Source organism: Abramis brama (assembly GCF_963993115.1).
Source record: "Abramis brama genome assembly, chromosome: 17".
Lineage (NCBI taxonomy): Eukaryota > Metazoa > Chordata > Actinopteri > Cypriniformes > Leuciscidae > Abramis > Abramis brama.
This window is the reverse complement of record NC_139979.1, coordinates 15,840,248-15,859,280: the sequence shown is the minus strand read 5'-3', so window position 1 is coordinate 15,859,280 and position 19,033 is coordinate 15,840,248. Positions and strand designations below refer to the sequence as shown.

Below are 19,033 nucleotides of genomic sequence, written 5' to 3'. Positions count from 1 at the left end.
CCATCTCTGATCTCTAATGACCTATTTCTGATCTGCTCAGAGAAGTGAATGAATGAAGGAAATAATCCAGCACTCTACTGCGATTTCTCTTATCCATCCAATCCCTTTTGACTATATCAATCCTGAATATAGAAACAGTCCTCATAATCCAGCAATTAGATTAATAACTCATTATAATCTGTCATTTGTGGCTCTTTGAGCATCAGAGTGAATGAAATCGGCATCTCGGTACATGTTTATGTGCACGTTTGTGCATACGTGAAATAGAGAGCATGAGCATTGTTTTGTTTGCATGCCAAATAGTATTGAAAATAATGATGGAAACTGTTGGTCTTGGTTTGGTTCAGTAATGGTCTCTTGTTGATTGGTGTTTGCATGGAAGTCAGGACAGAAATAAAATGACCACGAGATATGATTTATTACAGACTTCAGATTGTGATTTGCATTCTGCAATTCAGTACAAGACTATCAGATCTTTATATAAAATATGTAGTATATTTAGAATATGATGTACCATAGATTTGACAACTATACTGACTGAGAATGTCTTTTATTTTGTTTGTCTGTGTCTGTACTCAATACGATTAATTGCCCTTATAGGATCTACTGCTCTGATAGGTGTCCCGCTTTAACCTGGCCTTAACTTTGCTAACCAACATACAAATCAAGGTTGCATAATGTCACTGATTTTGGCAATGCCACCCGCAGTCAGTTTTGTTTAGTTGCTTTTTGTATGCAGCACTTCAGACTAAAAGTACATAATCTATTATAGATGCATGTGCATGAGCTGTAAATTACACCTGAAAACACTTGAGAAACCCAGAAATAATTATTACTTTTTAAAAAATATATAGAGGATAAGGAACAGTTTTCAAACTTTTGATGTCAAGGAACCCCAATCATGATCATCCTCTTTCATCCCTTCCTGAAATAGTTAACTATTATGTATTTTCATATATAATGACTGTGCGAATGTATTAAGGGTAGGCTAATGTTATAATAATGGAAAGTGGAAATTAATAATGTATTAAAGATAGGACATAAAACACTTAAAATCTGTTTTTATTTATTTTAAAACCATGGCTGTTAATAGAATAGAATGATTGTGATTAATCTCAGAATATCGCAAAATAACTTAATCGTAAATCAAATTATGTAAATGTAGTTAATATCTTAAGTGTACACTTTGGACAAAACACACAAATTGCCCTAAATTTCCCACGTTTCGAAGCGAGACATGATTCTAGAGATGAAACTGCATTTTACACCCATCGGGCGGTATAAGGAAAGACCCGCTGAAGCTCACTGGGAGGGAGAAGTGACGTCAAGGAAATCCTCACTGCTTCTGAGACCTTAATATAACCATGAACTGCACTGAGAGCTCAAAGCACATTAGGCTACTGCGCAAAATATAGCTAGACGGACAGGATTACCAGGGCAAAAAACACCAATCCTCATTCAGGTGCGCTTAATTGAAGACAACGAAGCCAAGAGCAATTAGATCTTCATCTTCTTGCAGAGCAGGTTTCTGCTGGATGGGACTGAATCTATTACTGGAGCACAATTTTGCATCGTCCGATTTAGTCCGTTAATTCTTTGCTTCAGTCACACTCAAAGAAACAACCGTCGTTTAACCAACCGAGTGTTTGTCGCCAAATTGCACACATGACCCTGCTGGCGAATATGCGGCGCCACAGCATTCGCGTTCAGCATCACCTGCACCGGTGGAGCATCTGCGGGACGGACGGTGGGCAGCTGCTGAGTGATGCTTTCACGCGCCCCGACATCGGTATGTCCCGGTCCAGTTCCTGCTCGTCCGCCTCTTCAGACTCCGCTCTCTCGAACGAGTCTGTGACTCCAGTTTCGGTTGGACCCTTCACTGTTGTCCTGCTTGGAGACAACGGTGTCGGGAAGTCTGCGCTCGCCAGTATATTCGCTGGGGCGTCAGACAGCATGGGCAGCGAATGCGAGTTGTATGGAGGTATGTTGACAATTAGCTTGACTTTTCTTTTATACTCCAACTGTTCACAGTGAAATTAACTAGTCAATCGCAAAAAATCACAAAGTGGCACTGATACAATACAATACAATGTTTATTTATAAAGCACAATTTAAAAACAACCGAAGTTGACCAAAGTACCGTAGAGCCTACAAAAGAAAACCAATAGTAAAAAACTGAAAACACGATTTACAAACAATAAAAGACAAGCTGTAAAAAAGGTGAAACGCATGAAAGTAAAATCATAAAACAAGTCGAGAGGCTATATTAAACTCCAAAGAAAATAAATGAGCCTTAGAATTAAAAATAGATAAAGTTGGGCCAGTTCTGATATGAACCGGGAGACTATTCCATAGTTTATACCTTTCCACTACTGAATGTCAGTAACCAAACAGTTGATGGGCCACATTGACTTCCAAATGGAGAAGAAAAAAAAAGGAAGTTAATGGGGCCCATAAACTTTCTTCAAAATATCTTAATTTGTGTTCAGCAAAAGAAAGAAATTCATACAGGTTTTGGAACTTTAGGATGAGTAAATGATGACAGAGTTTTCATTTTTGGGTGAACTATCTTTTTAAGCCTATTGCGGTTATATTTATAAAGTTCGGAAATTAACATTTTTCCAGATGTAAGAGTCTGAGGGATAATTAATTACAAAGTCACAACAAGACAAACCTTAGATTGCACTGACAGCGTCAAGTAAAGATGTGTTTACTGTCAATATAATTCATACTTTCTTAAAGTAGGTCAGATTATAATTCTCTACATTTTTGCCATGGCCAGTATTCATAACCTTAGCTTGTTTCAACTCGTTGTCCTTTTAATGTTGTTAGGTGAAGTATTTGAGCAGACAATTACAGTAGACGGTGAGAGGGCCACCGTTACCCTACTCGACATGTGGGATTCACAGGTAACACTTTTAGTTTGTCAGCAATTTATATTAATATCGGCTACTTTATTATAAGTGATGAGAGGTTCTGAGACATTCTACTTTTTGTGTCCGTCAGGATGAGGGCAGCTGGACGCAGGAGCGATGTTTGCAGACAGGAGATGCTTTCATTATAGTTTATGCCATAACAGATCGTTCAAGCTTCCTTCACGCATCAGAACTTCGTATTCAGCTCCGGCGGGAACGTGAGGCTGACCGCACTCCAATCATCCTGGTCGGAAATAAATGTGACCTGGTCCGCTGCCGAGAAGTGTCCATTAGTGGTAAGTATATAAAACTCTTAAATGTGGCTCTACTCCTCAGTAGCATTAATCTTCTTAATCTGAATCCCCTCATTTGTTTTAGCTTACATCACTGAGAATTTTCATTTTCTACTCTTATTTTTCAGAGGGTCGTGCGTCTGCTGCTGTCTTTGACTGTAAGTTCATTGAGACGTCAGCAGCGATGCAACATAACGTCTGGCCGCTGTTTGAGGGCATCATCCGCCAGCTCCGTCTACGAAGAGACAGCTTGGAGACCCTCACCAGGCGCTGTTCTCTTCAAAAGCGTCGGGAGAGTCTCCCGAAGAAAGCAAAGCGTTTCATTAACAGATTGGTTGCTAAGAAGAACAAGCAAGCGGCCTTCAAACTCAAGTCTAAATCATGTCATGACCTGATGAGTCTGTAGTGTGTGACTTCGAATAGCTCTGAATGTTTGAATTGTATTGTATGAAGTTTGGGTGCAAAGTATCTGATCAAGTGCTTGTTTTACTGTAAGTTATTTTAAGAAAGCCATGTATGTCTATATTAGACTGTACTAGAAGAGCAATGATTACAGGCTTCTCGCTCCCTCTGTGAAGGACAGAATGCTCTAGTGTTACCCGTCATTCTTTTCAAAATCCATGAAGTAGCCTACATATGTTTTTGTCAAAACAAGTCAAAACCAATCCTTTTCTTTTTTAAATGATCTTCTTGATCCTGATGTTTGCTTTTGAATTGTAAGAACTCTTTGTCTTTGTACCTTGTGTGTGTGTGAAAACAATTCTTTTCCAACTTTTGCTCAGTTTGAGCGTTAGCATCCAAAAGAAATAAAATATTTTGGTTTTTTTTATGATAAATCGGAGACTGGGTTGAAATACTTTAGTCTTTTTGAAAGTGCACACATCCAGAACAGCTGAAAATGCATTAACCTTGATGAAAACATTAACCAGCTGTTACTGTGGTGTGGTATTATTATGATACAGATGCTGTATTTGTCTAAAATACATTGCCAATTGGCTAGGGCCGTTTACACAACACGGTTTTTAACAAAAAATAAATAAAATGTATGCGTTTTGGTCATTCATTTACACGACACTGGCTTTTTGGGGGCCTGAAAATGCAAACTTTTGAAAACGGCTTTCAAAGTGCAAGTTTTTGAAAACGAAACTGTTTTCATGTAAACTTAAAAAATAAAAAAAAGCGCAAATTTGTGAAAGGGTGACATCGTGCATATAATGTGTTCAGTCCAGGCGCGTAGTGACATCAAAGTGACATCACCGACTACTGGCCTGACATGCATAATACAGCATATTAAGACATTTTCGTGGATCCTTGTGAATGGGGATAGTTTTGACAACATTACCGTCTGTTTGTGAAAAATGCACAAAAATGTTTACGTTTTTTCAGGTCATCATTGCCATGTAAATGTACCCTAATCGATCATTTTAAAGTGTCAATTAAGTGTGTTTTCAACCAACATACAATTAAAAATACAGTGGGGTCCAAAGTTTAAATATATATTGAAAGTCTGGGATTTATTATCTAATTTAATGCTGGAAATATAAATAAATATATATATATATATATATATAAGGATTTTGACAAATTTAACACAAAGATACTATTACTAGGTCACCAATCAAGTAAGAACAATTGTGACAATAGGTATTGTTAACATTTGATAACTACATGAACTAACAATGAAAAATACTTCAAAGCATTTATTAATCTTAGTTAATGCAAGTGACTTGTAAAGTGAGATATAAAGATAATTCTCTCTATATAACGATAATTCACAGATTATGTGAACAGCAAGGTCTTTTTATTACAGTTTTAGCCCTATTGAACACATTTGTTCAGAAACACTCCTCCTACTTCCCTTTCAAAGGTGAGAAGGGCAAATTAATGACACATTCAGTGTGTGATCACTGCTGTGTGAACAATATTGAATAATTATGAATGCAGTGTATGTGTCAAAACTGTGTAAGACTGAAGCTAGCAAGGCAGCTGTGTTGGCTTTTTATTTATGTGTACTTGCTGTACACACATTGAGTGAGGCAGGCTAGCAGATAGTCAGGTATTGCTCATGTTGAGGCAGCAGGTGGAATGTGTTACAGCAAACTTTAAAAACACCAACAGCGTTGCAATGTTATTGAAAAATGCCAATTGTAATAGTTCACATCATCAGCAACAGGTTTCTCTGTTTGAGTACCGATGTCTGCAGTGAATATCTTCATCCCTAACCTTAATCTTTGCCCTCGTCCTTCTCTCCATTTTGCTGATACGGCTGCATAATAATTAGTCAATGGAAAAGCATGGGAACTTCTTGAATAACTGCCACTCAAGGTGCCTTTAGCCATAGACATTTACATGTAAAAAATCACTTTTTACAGGAAGTCATTACAATAGATTTCCCAGAAGTTAATGTCTTACAGTATAATTTTGCTTTCATTTATAAGTATTGCAGAGAAAAAGTGAGCTGTCACTCTTACCATAATTAATCATATTGTTTCAAAACAATGAAAATGAATGGGGTACAACACAACAAAGGACTTTCATGGTAATATAAAGAAAACACTGAGGCTTTTTAAAAATATCTTCTTTTGTGTGAAAGCAAGCCATAGGTTTGGAACGACATGGGGGTGAGTAAATGAAGTTGTATTTTTAGGTGAACTATCCCTTTAAGTGTCATTGATGAATGCTAATAGAAGTTCTTCACTGTAAAAAAAATTCCGTAGTTTTTACGGAAAAAAACTGGCAGCTGGGGTTACCAGAACAATTCCGTAAAATATACAACAAAACAGTAATTGCTTTTACCGAATAACATGTACATTTTACAGTTTAAACCAGCATATAACACACTGGAGTTCTGTTATATTTACTGGTTTAAACTGTAAAATGTACGTGCTATTCTGAACAACATGTCAATTTTACAGTATAATCCAGTAAATATAACAGTAAATTTCAGTAATATGATATAAAGTTAATTTACCGTCCTATTGAAGTATTAATATCTGTTTTGTACACTGATAACCACCAATCACAGCAGTGATGAGAGTCACATGATCAATCAAAGCTCATCACAAGCAGTTCTTCCACAAGAAAGTTAATACTAATATATATAGAAGCTGCACAGTGTCATTCACACAAACATTAAACACCATCATGGTAACACATGAAATTTTAAAAATGCAATAAACATTAATTTAACAACATTAAATGTAACATAAACCCCTAATGTACATAACTGATTAGAAAAAACGAAGAAAACTATGAAGAAACAAACATAGTTATTTCAACAAAAATACATCAAATGTGAAGTGTCACAGGGAATTGTGGGAATGTCAATTTACGGTTTTTCACTGTAAATTATACAATGAGTTGTTTTTTCACTTTCAAAAACTGTAAATTTAACGGTATGTTACAGTAAAATTACATTAAATGTACCGTTAGATCTATCACAGTTATTTACCGTATATAGTACAGAAACTTTCTGTTAACCAATTAACAGTTTTTCACTGTAGCATTTTTACAGTCTTTTACCGTTAAAATTACGATCATTTTTTACAGTGTTGCAAATGTTTTCATTTTCACTATCAGAAAAAATGAGACTCAAACATGGAGAACAACCAAGCCAGAGTCCGTCAAAAGATAAAGGACCAAAGATTGCAGCCCTGTATTACTCAAGATTGTGAACATACAGCTGTGAAGAAGGTGACCTTTACGCTGTCTGTAAATGTACAGTGATTCTGTTTGCTCTTTTTGTTCAAGATTGATCTCAGAATTTTGCTTTGTCCCCTGTGTTCTAATCATCTTGCATAGAAAATATTGAAGTACAGAGGAAGTCACATGGATGAGATTGCGGATGAGTGTTTGTTGTGTGTCCTTTTAAGTCGGCATGAAGTTGGATAGTCATTTCTTCTCTATTGTGACGTATATCCAAGTGAAACGGCTTCTTGAAAAAGAAGAAATGTCGGACGGGACTTGATTGGGTGCTGTTGCTGTGATCTCATGTGAGTGACAGGATGTCCCGCCCTCGCACCAGTAAACGCGTCATGAGAGAAGAGATGGGAGGGGACGTCATTTGAAGGCACATGGGTAGAAATAAAGTGAATGGATAAATAATTTATAATAAATACTGCAATATTCCATAAAAATATGGTGACTTTAATTAAATACTTGATGTTTACACATTAACATATCCACCGAGCCATACTATACCCCTTCATGGTGCCATAAAATATATTACATTTACAGTCCACTCCCCTTCATGGTGAATCAGTAGATAATCATTAGCCTCAATAAAGTAGAGTTAAACTTTGACTTGAGCAGGAAACTCTGGAAGACTGAAACCTCAGTCTTTTGAGAAGAGAGGAGCTCTGCTGACAGGTCTGTGCGTCTTATCCTTTCTTTTATTTCTTCTTAGTTGTTGTCTTTTTAGTTTAGGCTGATTATAAAAGTATACATTTTTAGTTACCAATATGTCATTTGCCTTGTGACGATGCTTCCGCTGCCTACGACCGGCTGTGTTCTTGTTTGACTTTGCTCAGTGCTTTCAGAAGGGTGTAGACCAGCTTATGTGGAAGGGCATTTAAAGATTATTGCAACTTGCTGTAGCATTGTAGAATTGCATTCTGGGTGAGAACATATTTATGAGCATATTTTCTAGAGGAACAAGTGGGCCTTTGATATTTTTTGATCTCATATACTGGTAGAATGTCATCAGAGGTCACAAGCTTTGGCTGGAAGGAAAGGCCTCTTGTTCTCATACCTTGATACTAAAAACTTTACTGTTGTTTATATCTATCCAACCTCACGGTAATGGATAAATAAATGTTGATATGTTGTTTGAATTGCCTGGTTTCGGTTTAAAACACTTTCAGTTTGAAAATGTTCCCCTTTGCTTTACTCTCATTCTTACAGCTTAGCTGTCTAACAACATAGAGCATGAGTATTGATTTCAGCTTTGCATCAGAATGTCCTGATTCCTTATGTAGACATAAGATATAAGGAAACAGTCATGTATCTGTATAGTGTTGATTGAGGTTTAAGCAAAAGTAGCTTATCAGAGGTCACATTAACTTCAATGTCACCTTGTGTCACATCTGTCTCAAGGCGTGTCTGTCTTTCACAATAGATCCGACAGATACAAGTGAAATAAAAATCCAGTATCAGTAAAGCACTAAACTTTACCGCTTATTTCAATACAATATTTCAGAACAGCCGACACAGCTTAATCTACTCTTGGATGGACTCAAACTGCAACTAAAACAATCAGATTTATCTAGAGATGTTTTTCTGTTCACATTGTGTGTGATCAGATAAACATTTCTAGATAATTCTGTTTACTGTTTATCTATATAAACACACCTGTTCACAACTTCCTGTATTAATGTGTGGTCTGCAACTTACTTTCATTTACCAAGTGTCTAATAATCGTTAATATTGTTCTCTCTCTTTCATTCTATTTCATTCTATTAACTAACATTTTTCAAAGTTTCAGTGAACCAGGTTACTTTCAACACATTTTTTTTCACTGATATGTTACATTTTTGCTTTTACTAAGCAACATCTTCCTAAAGTTATCATGTGAGAATCAACTGACAATCTATTGTTTCTTTGAAACTGAGAAATTAACCTGAAAATGCACTGTTGTTTCATCATGTATTGCAATTGGTAGGAAATCAGACAAAGAAAGAAACAAAGAAAAAAAAGAAAAGAAAAATAAATAAATAAAAACAAACAAACATTGAAACAACGTATGTGTGGATCCACGTGTACATAATTATTTAATGGTTAATTTGTTTAAAAGGCTTTGCAAAATGACTGTCAGCACAGACATTGTTAAATGTAATAAACTGTGATGCAGCAGTGACACACACACTTAGTCAGTGCTGTCTGGCACAGGACGCCACCCACAGAATGCCAAGTGCCCTTTAAATAACCTTTTTATGGGCTGCGATTCATGAAAACACACACACACTGCACTACAGGACAACAGCCATGATGTCATCAAATCCACTATTTGTATGTATATGAGACACACTGACAAAATATACACAAATTAGTTTCATAATAGAGGGAAATAAATATAAAACAGGAAATTCCAGGACCTATAAAAGCCATCTTTTAATACGCTGAAATAACTGCGATGTTTGAAAATATTACTCAGGACTTCTGAATAGTACTTTTCGCTGATAATCATTGACTGAAGTTTAACATTAAAGAAGCAGATGGTTCTATTTCCTGACTGAGCAATTGGTAATTACCGTTTTTGACACCTTGTGTTTCCAAAGTATTCTTTAATATTGCTCAGTTTGCACAGCATGAGCCATCATGTCAGGGAATGGCCATTTGATAAAGTTATTTGACAAACAAATGTCACTGCTATACATCATAATTTCTTTTGTAGTAACTAGTAAAGGTGTTTTTAATTAAAGGCAATGTTTTCATATCTTTTCCATCAGGTTTTGATGCTCGGGACGATGAGAGGTGCACGTTTGCTACACTTGACCCTTCTCGTCAGCATTGTAAGTGTGTGTGCGAGTAGGATTTTAACTTGGTGACCTTGTAGTCTCCTTACAATCTTTTATTCTGTCCATAAATGAGTAACTGTGCCGAAGTCCATTTTTCCCGAGCACACTCCATTAATCAAAGACTTAACACACAGGCATAATCTGGATTCATTCAGCCAGTGGAAAATGATTTGTTCTACATCAATAATAATCAACAAAATTGGACAAATATTCAGCGACCTTCACATCACAGATAAATTTAGTGGATTATTTACTGCATAGGTTGCAGTAAGACAATATAGTAATTAAACAGCTTTATTCAGTTATTTATTAAGAAGTGTGGTCAGATAGGGTGTTTGCAAGGAACTCCCCCACTGTCTAGATTGATAACTGATATGGTGTGGTTGACAATATTGGTGATTTTGCATTAAGTCAAATTCTCACATGGCTTCATAATTCTCCACATAATTTTTTCCCCTCTCAGGCTCATGGGATAGGTCTGGAGGACAAAACGGGGCTATTAGATCATAAAGTTTTAGATGTTCCAGAGGGTACACATGTGCCTTATCCCATTTACCAGGTACTGTAGGCTCAGTTCTTGCGTTTGAATGGTTAGTTGTTTCTACAAGACATTTTTATTAGAACCTGTATGGTTTCTTTCATCAGTAATATTTTTGAATGTTTTCATTGAAAATATTCTAGAAATCTTTTCTTTGTTCAGTTTACATCTGCATCAGAAGGTGTCTCTTCATATCACGTAAGTGGAGAGACTGAAGAAAAGATCACAATCTCTTCAGACGGCTGGCTGTACCTGGAGTTTCCTCTGGAATGGAGCCCTGAGAAAAACCACCATCTAGATGTAATATATGTATTACACATAACATACAAGCACCTGGATTTGTAAAAAGACACAAAATGCCTACGTTGTTTGTTAGTATGCACATAACACATTGTTGATGTATAACACATCCATGGATTATTTTTAGCAACAGGGTTTTGGGTTCAAATATATGTATAAGGAAATTCTGTACTTTAGGTCCTTAAACTGGTCACCATTTATTTTTCACACGCATTACCTTGACTAGTTCATTTTAAATGGTTTTGTGGAGTGAAAATGTATTTTTAAAAGTACAGTATATTCCTTTGTAGTCTTTCAGTTAATATGGGGTCATAAAACCATATAATAATGATATAAAATAATTGTATTTATTATATAAATAATAATAAAAAATTATATACTGTATATATATAATGTACGTATATATAACATTTTTAAAAAAATTTAATTGTGTAGCACGTCACACCGCAAGACATATAAAGTATGTTGACCTGTTAATATTAATTCCAATACAAACAATTCTAAATATGTGTTTCTCTTCAGATTGAAGCACGTTCAGCAGAGGGTGAAACTGTTGATGGGCCTTACACTGTTGTTTTGCAAGTTGTGGATATCAACAACAATGTCCCTGTCTTTAATGAGAGTCAGTACAGTGGCAGGGTTAGAGAGCATTCACCTGCAGGTGAGAAACACACATTATCATTGGATGCTGAAACTTGCTGATTCTCTAAACTGTTACAATTTAATCACTTTCTATGAACCTACTTTTCATTGTACTTTTAATCTTGTGTGCATGCAGGATTTGCGTTCATGCAGGTGTTTGCATCAGATGCAGATGATCCCAACACAGTAAACGCTCAACTGAAATTCAGCATTGAAAACCAAATCCCCAATCCCGAAAACATGTTTTACTTTGGCATAAACCCAGACAGTGGAGAGATCTTTATAACAGACCAAGGTACATCAACACATCTGGAACAAAAATACATGAAAACCATGTGCATGTTTTTTGTATTGAGTGGTTTTTCGTTGAATGCCAAACTGTTATTTCATATATTGCTGTTGTATTGCAGGAGCAGCGTCTCTGAAGGCCAGGCCTGCTGTAAAATACAGCCGCGGGGAGATCCATGGCAGTCCTGATGTCCTGAGGAAAAAGTTTGAGGACTACTGCACTCCAAAGAACAACATACCACTAGAGAACAACCCCTTTTACACATGCGTCGAGCGTGTTGGTGAGAACACACAGAAACACGCATGATGATCACAGCATTATTTGAAAAAGCCGTTTAAGTTGTGTATATAATCAAGCCAGACTCAAAGACTCATTTACTAGCATTTCACTATGAATAACACAGAACTTTCAATAAGAAATGTATAAATGGACCAAATGAAACCAGTATTTGAATCTCTTTCCTCTGTTTGGAGAGAACCCCTGATAGCACACGTACATCACGGAGACGTCTATTTGATGTCTGCATTTACATCTGCAATACGTCTCTAAAACGTTTCCTATCAGATGTTAAAGACATTTCGAAAATGTCTTTAAGATGTTTATTATTTAGAATGTATGTAAAACTGCTTTTTCTAAGATGCTTATCAGATGTTTGTACACAACAGATGTTTTCCAGATGAAGCGCTCTTTAGCAGACATCTTAGAGACGTACCTGCTATCTGGGACACGTCATTCAGAATGAGGTTGAAATGAACAGAGCTGATTACAGCACTCTCACATACACACTCAGATTAAACTGGTGTGTTAATGTCAGTGGATGACCACTTCTGTGATTACATTCCCTCTGGTGTGTGGAACGTGCCACGTGCTGTAAAGAAGAACGCAGTCATTAATTGAGCTCAAGCAGTTCAGCCCCTCATCAGTGCAGATTACAACAGTCTCAGAAATGAGGCAGGATTTGTCCCAGATTACTTCACCATTCAAGATACACATTACCAACTCAAACCAATCAACATCATGCTAGCTACTCTGGGAACGTTTATCTTTTTAAATTATTTGATCATCCTCCATGGTGCGCTCGCTCTAATGTTAACCTACAATATCATGCTGTTGCAAACTCTTGCATCTCCAAGATAACATACATTCTAATCTTAATTTAGCAACACCACAGTGTAAAAAGAACGGCATTGTTTTTGCAAAATGGTAGAAAAGAGGCTTAAATAGTTGCTGCTGCACTAAATACCCTCCCCCCTTTAGAATACCACTCAGCCAATCAAGTTCAGTGTAAGTTGAATAATCAATAATAATTAATGAGTGTTTATTTTGCATGAGCAGAAAGAAGACAAGTGAATCTTCTGATGGATCCAGACTATGTACTGATTGTTCGTGTGGAAGATTTGGGAGATCCAAAAGCTTTGAGCAGCACGACACGAGTCAACATAGCTATCATTCAAAACCTCTGGGTCAGGCCTGCACCAATTGCCATTAAAGAAAATTTAGAAGAGGAATACCCTATGTATCTTGCCACAGTAAGTCTGGATCTAAAAACAATGTTGTGTTATGGTAGGCAGTGCCTATACTTAAAAATTGTATTCATATAATTAAAAAAATATATATATATAATTGAAGTGAATACAAATCTTACATTGAAATGAGTAAGCATATGTGTGCGTGTGTGTGTGTGTGTGTGTGTGTGTGTGTTTTATAGGTGCGCAGCAATGATCCCACCGCACTCTACAGGCTGGTACAGAAAGAAAGATTTTCCTTCCCCTTCAGCATCAATCAAGATGGAGAGATCTATGTTACAGGTCCTCTGGACAGAGAAGAGAAAAATATGGTAAATAGAAATGCAAGATAAATTTAACCGAAATAGTAAATACCAGTTTGTAGACTACATCAGGGGTCTACAACCTATTTCACTCCCTTTTAATTTTTGTCTAAAACTGAGTGTTGCATTTTAAGCCTGACCTTTAATAACAGTTATGTGTGTGTGTTTAGTACATACTGGTGGCCATGGCAGAAGATGAACATGGCGTTGAGCTGGAAAAGCCCTTGGAGTTTATTGTGCAGGTGGAGGATGTGAATGATAACCCTCCTGTGTGTAATGAGGGTGCAGTGTTTGAAGTGCAGGAGAATGAGCCCATAGGTAATAAAGTGAGAGTGTTTATACACACATTGCATCAGTTCAAATCAGGCGAATGTGACATCAGAAACTGACCAAATGCATTCAGAGGTGTCCAAAAGCCTGGGAATAATAGTGAAAAGGCTTCTATTTATTTATATGAAATAGTAATAAAACAATTATAATTTATATAATCAAAATAAAACATTTTGGGGAAAAATTCTAAATTCTTAACTTAGTATTTGTTTTGTCCTCATTTTCAAAATTCAAATGTCTATAAAGAGTACAGAGTCTCAAACATTTATTCATTTTACATCATAATGTTTGTTTAAAATGTTTTAAAACTATTTACAGGTTTTCAGATTTTCAGACTGGATGATAATTCTTTAATGATTAACTTTGCCATTTTTCTTGATATGCATGTCTTTAGGTAATACGATTGGTGTTCTGCATGCTCATGATAGTGATGAAGAGAACACACTGAACTCACTCCTAATCTACACACTCCTTAACCAGACACCTACCCATCCGTCTGAGAAAATGTTCGACATCGACCAAGTAAATGGTGAAATCAAAGTAGCCAAACAAAACTTTGAAAGGAATAAGGTGTCTCAGTATGAGCTCACCTTTAGAGTGACTGATCAAGGTAAGTGCAAACTGAACTCAAATGAACTGAAAATGAACATTTATGAAAAAGAATGTGCATCCTAACTTTTGCACTTATTTTGTAGATTACAGCACGGAATGTAAAGTTATCATCAAGGTCATCGACATCAATAATGAAATCCCTGTCTTCGAGAAAAAAGATGTATATATACATTTTGTTTTACTACTAAAATACTTCAATCTTATTCTTACTTCCTATGGCTTATTGACTAATAAATCTCTGCTGTAATCTACGTTTCCCCTGTTGCAGTATGGGACCTACAGTGTTCCTGAACTGGCTGAAGTGGGCACCACTTTGCTCATTATCAAAGCCACAGATGCAGATGACCCAGGAACAGGAAGCTCTAGGGTGGAGTATCATATCTCCGCTGGAGACCCACATAACCTCTTGGCCATTGAGATTGATGAAGACACAGGAGCGGGCAGAGTCTACATCGCTCAGGTAACAAGATGACTCATATTGCAAAAACTTTGTACATTTCTGCTTTTTGTCCCCTTTATATTTCTTCGTTTTCATATTCTTGATTTTCAGCCACTGGATTACGAGCTCCAGAGCGTCTACAACCTTCAGATTGATGCCCGTAATCCCGAACCCTTGATCAAAGGACTGGAATATGATGAAAATGCCACAGCTGTTGTTGTCATTCAGCTAGTGGACGTGGACGAGCCTCCAGTATTTGAAGCGGACACTCTTAATGTCAATGTCCCAGAAAACATCACGGTTGGAACCGTAATAATGAAAGCTGAAGCCAAGGATCCAGAGGGAAAGACTATCAAGTAATGCTTTGTATTGTGTCTCCTACATAATCAGATCATATATGAGATTGTTTGTTTGCAGTGCTTCTCAACATTATCGAAGAGAGAGTTATGTTCCAGCAGTTATGTGTTATAACTTATTATAAACTATTTTATAAAATATTAAAATATTTACAAACTTATAAAAGCAAGAGATCTGAACAACATATAATTCCAGGCCTAGTGGTGGACCAATAATATCTGAAAAGAAAAAAGATTAATAATTCTGTCTATGCTGGTTAAAGTTCATGCAAACTTACCTTGGTTACTTAGAACTGGATATAGAATAGAACATTACTTTTGAATTTAAAGGATTTTCCTTAAGGAATACACTGGTCTTTTGCTCTAGATAAAAAAAATCACATTAGCTGAACCAGAATTTAAAGCTAGATTTGTTTGTGCTAAAGAAGGTAATTTTATGATAATATTTGTCAGGTTTATTGGTAGTTTGACATACAATGGAGATACAAATGTCAGAGGGCACATTTCATTGGAGAATTAGATTTTGCATTTTTATCATTTAATAATAAAAAAATATATATTCCAAATTATTAGCATGCATTTTGCAAGTTTGTGTAGAACTTGGTGATCCTGTTCTCCAGCATGATTTGAGATAAATCAAATAAAAAAAAGTTTTAGTTTGTTTATTTAGTGGTCTGAGACTTTTCACCTCCACTCTGTTATTTAAAATATCTCTCTGGGAGCCGTAAACTCTTGTATGATACCTCCTGTTAGTAATAATTAGCATTTTTTAAATGCTTTTATGTAATTCCTGCTTTTGAATGTTCTGTTTGTCAGGTTAAAGATGGAAGGAGATGAACTTAATTGGTTGGAGCTGGACGCTGACTCTGGCGAGCTGAAGACTAAAGCTGCTCTGGACAGAGAGACGGTGGAGCAGATCACTCTCACAGTCATCGCTTATGAGACAGGTGAGAACACACCAGAGAGAGCACCGATGCATCATGTCTCTCCAGGCCAATGACATTTGGTAAATATTACAATCTATTTCGGTTCCTTTCAGAGGGAGACAAGCAGGAAAGTGAGATGAAGGTGAATATTCATCTGCTGGACGTGAACGACAACTACCCCAAACTTCAGTGGAAACAGAACTTCATCTGCATGCAGGACATGACCCCCTTGACACTCACTGCTGTAGATAAGGATAGCGACCCCTATGGAGAGCCTTTCACTTTCTCAATTAACCGCAAGTCACCAAACTTTGAGATCAAACCTGTGGATGGTGAGCAGACTTTTAGTTTAACCCTAACCCTAAAACAACAGGCTAATGCACTTTTCACACTGTGGTTATCATCGTTCTAAACCCTGCTTTTAACCCTGGGTTAAGGGACGTTTCACAATTTTAAATTAGAAGCAGGATTAGCATCGCTTCTTACCCAGAGTTTTAAAACCCTGGTCCAGACTCCGGAGAAAGGTTAGCACCCCTTTTGTGGTGTTAACCCCGCACTGTGGTACCAAATGTGTACAGTGAGAAACAAAGCTGTGTTAGAATGTTACGGCTAGATGCTTAGCAACCAACAGCCATCGCATGCTTCATATTCACCTGCTTTGGACAGGCAACCAAAGTTTATACTGTTGTATAAACAGTAGGCTATATTTCAGCGTTTGAGTGGAAAAATGTCAAATGGTCACAGAAAACATGGCGACTAAAGAAGAGACCGTTTCATTCTTACATTTATAGTTTGAAAAGTCCATTCAGTATGAACTTCAGAGTTCAGTCAGCAATATATAATATGAGGATGCGCAATGCAAGAGCCTTTATGTAAACTGGACGCGTACTGCGTTCATCCAATCAATAAAACTGACACTGCAAATATGTGAACAAGGATGTTAACCCAAGGTTTAGGAATGTACAGTGTGAAACATTAGCTTATGCATTCCCAGGATTAATTGTTAACCCCCATTAATTGTTAAATTATTTGCAACGTGAACCGTGAAGCAAGATAAGCCAGGATTCTGTTTACCCAGGGATATGAATGACCCAGTGTTCACTATTTTAAGTGTGAAAAGCCCTTCTATATGACTCCTACATTTAATTTATTTACTGCTGTAACATGTGTAAACATGTTCGGGTGCCTGCAGGAAGCTCAGCGAAGCTGATTCTGAAGAAGAAGCCCTCAAGTGATCAGAACGTCAGTGTTCCCATCAACATCAAAGACAATGCTGGGATGGGTATCACTCAAAAGTTTGATGGTAAACTTATTTTTTCTCTCTGTATTTCATATATAACATTCAACTCACTCATATGCTCGCACTTTAGCATGGTATGACATCTAAGCTGAGATTTCTTTCTCTTAGTGCGTATATGTAACTGCACTAAATTGGGCTACTGTTACATGGAGCCAGAAGCTCACAGCTGGAAGCTGGGCATGGGCAGCACCATCGGCATACTGGCAGGAATATTCGGCTTTATCGGTAAGACTGATATGTTGGGACTAATTTTGCATTGTTAATATTTAAACATAAAAAGAAGCAAATTGAGTTTGAATTTTTTTTTCCAGTTCTGTCTATGGTCATTGTTATGTACCGAATCAAGAAGAAGGATAAGACTAGAGGAGCAGAAGGTGGAGAGACTAAAGCAATGCTCTAGAGTCGAGACGACATGCCAACTACAAACATTATTCAGTACACAACCCAAGCAAACTGACATCCATGACCCTCAACACACACACACACACACACACACACACACCCCTTTATTTTGAATGATAAGTGGTTTATTATCATTAGATATGCATGTTCAAGATTTGCATCATCTGACAGTTTTAACAGTAACTTATTTGCCATGTGGCCTGGCAGTTTTATTAATTATTTTATATTTAAAAGCTCTAAATATTTGACCTAAACTTTTTTCCCCCTTTATATAGTAGATATATATTTTCCCCTAGTGTTTAAAGGGAACACAAAACCAGGTGTATTCTGGGAATTTGTGGTATATTTTTGGTACAGTAGAGTACTTTGAGACATGAGTATATGTTGTCATATTTCATATGGATTAAACCTATAAAAAACCTAATTCTTATATTTATTCCCCATTATCCAAGAATCAGCTAAAATGTGTTAAAATCTTTCCATGTGATAGAATTTTTTATGTTTTTGACTTTTGTTCTAAAGCATGTTTGTGTGCAGGCCAAAGGTCAGGTTCTGCAGTATAATTCCATTATTGAAGAAAATACAAAAATCACAGAATGGCAACATTTTTTGCTTGTTTGCATATTTGACTGAAAAACCGAAATTGTTCATTCTGTAAATAAAGTAATACTTTGATCTTATAGTAAAATGTTTTTATTTTTATAAATCCACAATTGTCCTACATTTAAACATTAACATGTACTGTAGATTATATTAAAGCAATAGTAATATAAAACCAAAAATTGACAAGATAATGCAAGATATAGCTTTTAAAGGGTTAGTTCACCCAAAAATGAAAATTCTGTCAGTAATTACTCACCCTCATGTTGTTCCAACCGCGTAAGACCTTCGTTCATCTTCGGAACATAAATTAAGATATTTTTGATGAAATCTGAGTGCTGGATCACTTCTCTATAGGCTGCTAGGTGACCGAAACTTGCTGGCACAGAAAAGTTATTAAAGAGATCGTTAATATAGTCCAAGTGACTACAGTGGCTCAATCTTAAGTATATCAAGCGACGAGAATACTTTTTGTGCGCAAAAACAAACAAAAATAACCACTTTATTCCACTATTCATTTCCTTCTCTCTGGGCCTTGTAGTGTTTTTGCGCTGCGCGTCTGTGTTGCACGTCAACACGCATCACACACATGACCAGCGTCGGCCAATAGTGAGCCTACGTGGTGACGTGCAACACAGACGCGCTGCGCAAAAACACTATGTGAACCAACTAGAGGCCCAGAGAGAAGGAAATGAATAGTGGAATAAAGTCATTATTTTTTTTGTTTGTGCGCACAAAAAGTATTTTC

The 19,033-nt window shown here is 36.6% G+C and overlaps 2 protein-coding genes across 2 annotated transcripts; both read left to right on the top strand.

Annotated features, from left to right (window-relative positions):
* The first annotated feature begins 1,053 nt into the window (after window positions 1-1,053).
* gem (GTP binding protein overexpressed in skeletal muscle) lies at window positions 1,054-4,044 on the top strand. Its single transcript, XM_084089263.1, has 4 exons — window positions 1,054-1,981; window positions 2,833-2,909; window positions 3,007-3,211; window positions 3,337-4,044. Exons 1-4 carry the CDS (start codon window positions 1,666-1,668, stop codon window positions 3,612-3,614), a joined length of 876 nt encoding a protein of 291 aa, XP_083945389.1. The 5' UTR covers window positions 1,054-1,665; the 3' UTR covers window positions 3,615-4,044.
* Window positions 4,045-7,515: 3,471 nt separating this feature from the next.
* On the top strand, window positions 7,516-18,369 carry cdh17 (cadherin 17, LI cadherin (liver-intestine)). The gene is made up of 19 exons (XM_084088882.1): window positions 7,516-7,576; window positions 9,655-9,717; window positions 10,187-10,282; window positions 10,424-10,561; window positions 11,084-11,222; window positions 11,340-11,498; window positions 11,614-11,772; window positions 12,828-13,021; window positions 13,201-13,329; window positions 13,491-13,638; window positions 14,045-14,260; window positions 14,346-14,422; window positions 14,531-14,722; window positions 14,813-15,057; window positions 15,874-16,004; window positions 16,097-16,315; window positions 17,176-17,286; window positions 17,392-17,508; window positions 17,595-18,369. Exons 2-19 carry the CDS (start codon window positions 9,661-9,663, stop codon window positions 17,681-17,683), a joined length of 2,616 nt encoding a protein of 871 aa, XP_083945008.1. The 5' UTR covers window positions 7,516-7,576; window positions 9,655-9,660; the 3' UTR covers window positions 17,684-18,369.
* Window positions 18,370-19,033: the final 664 nt, after the last annotated feature.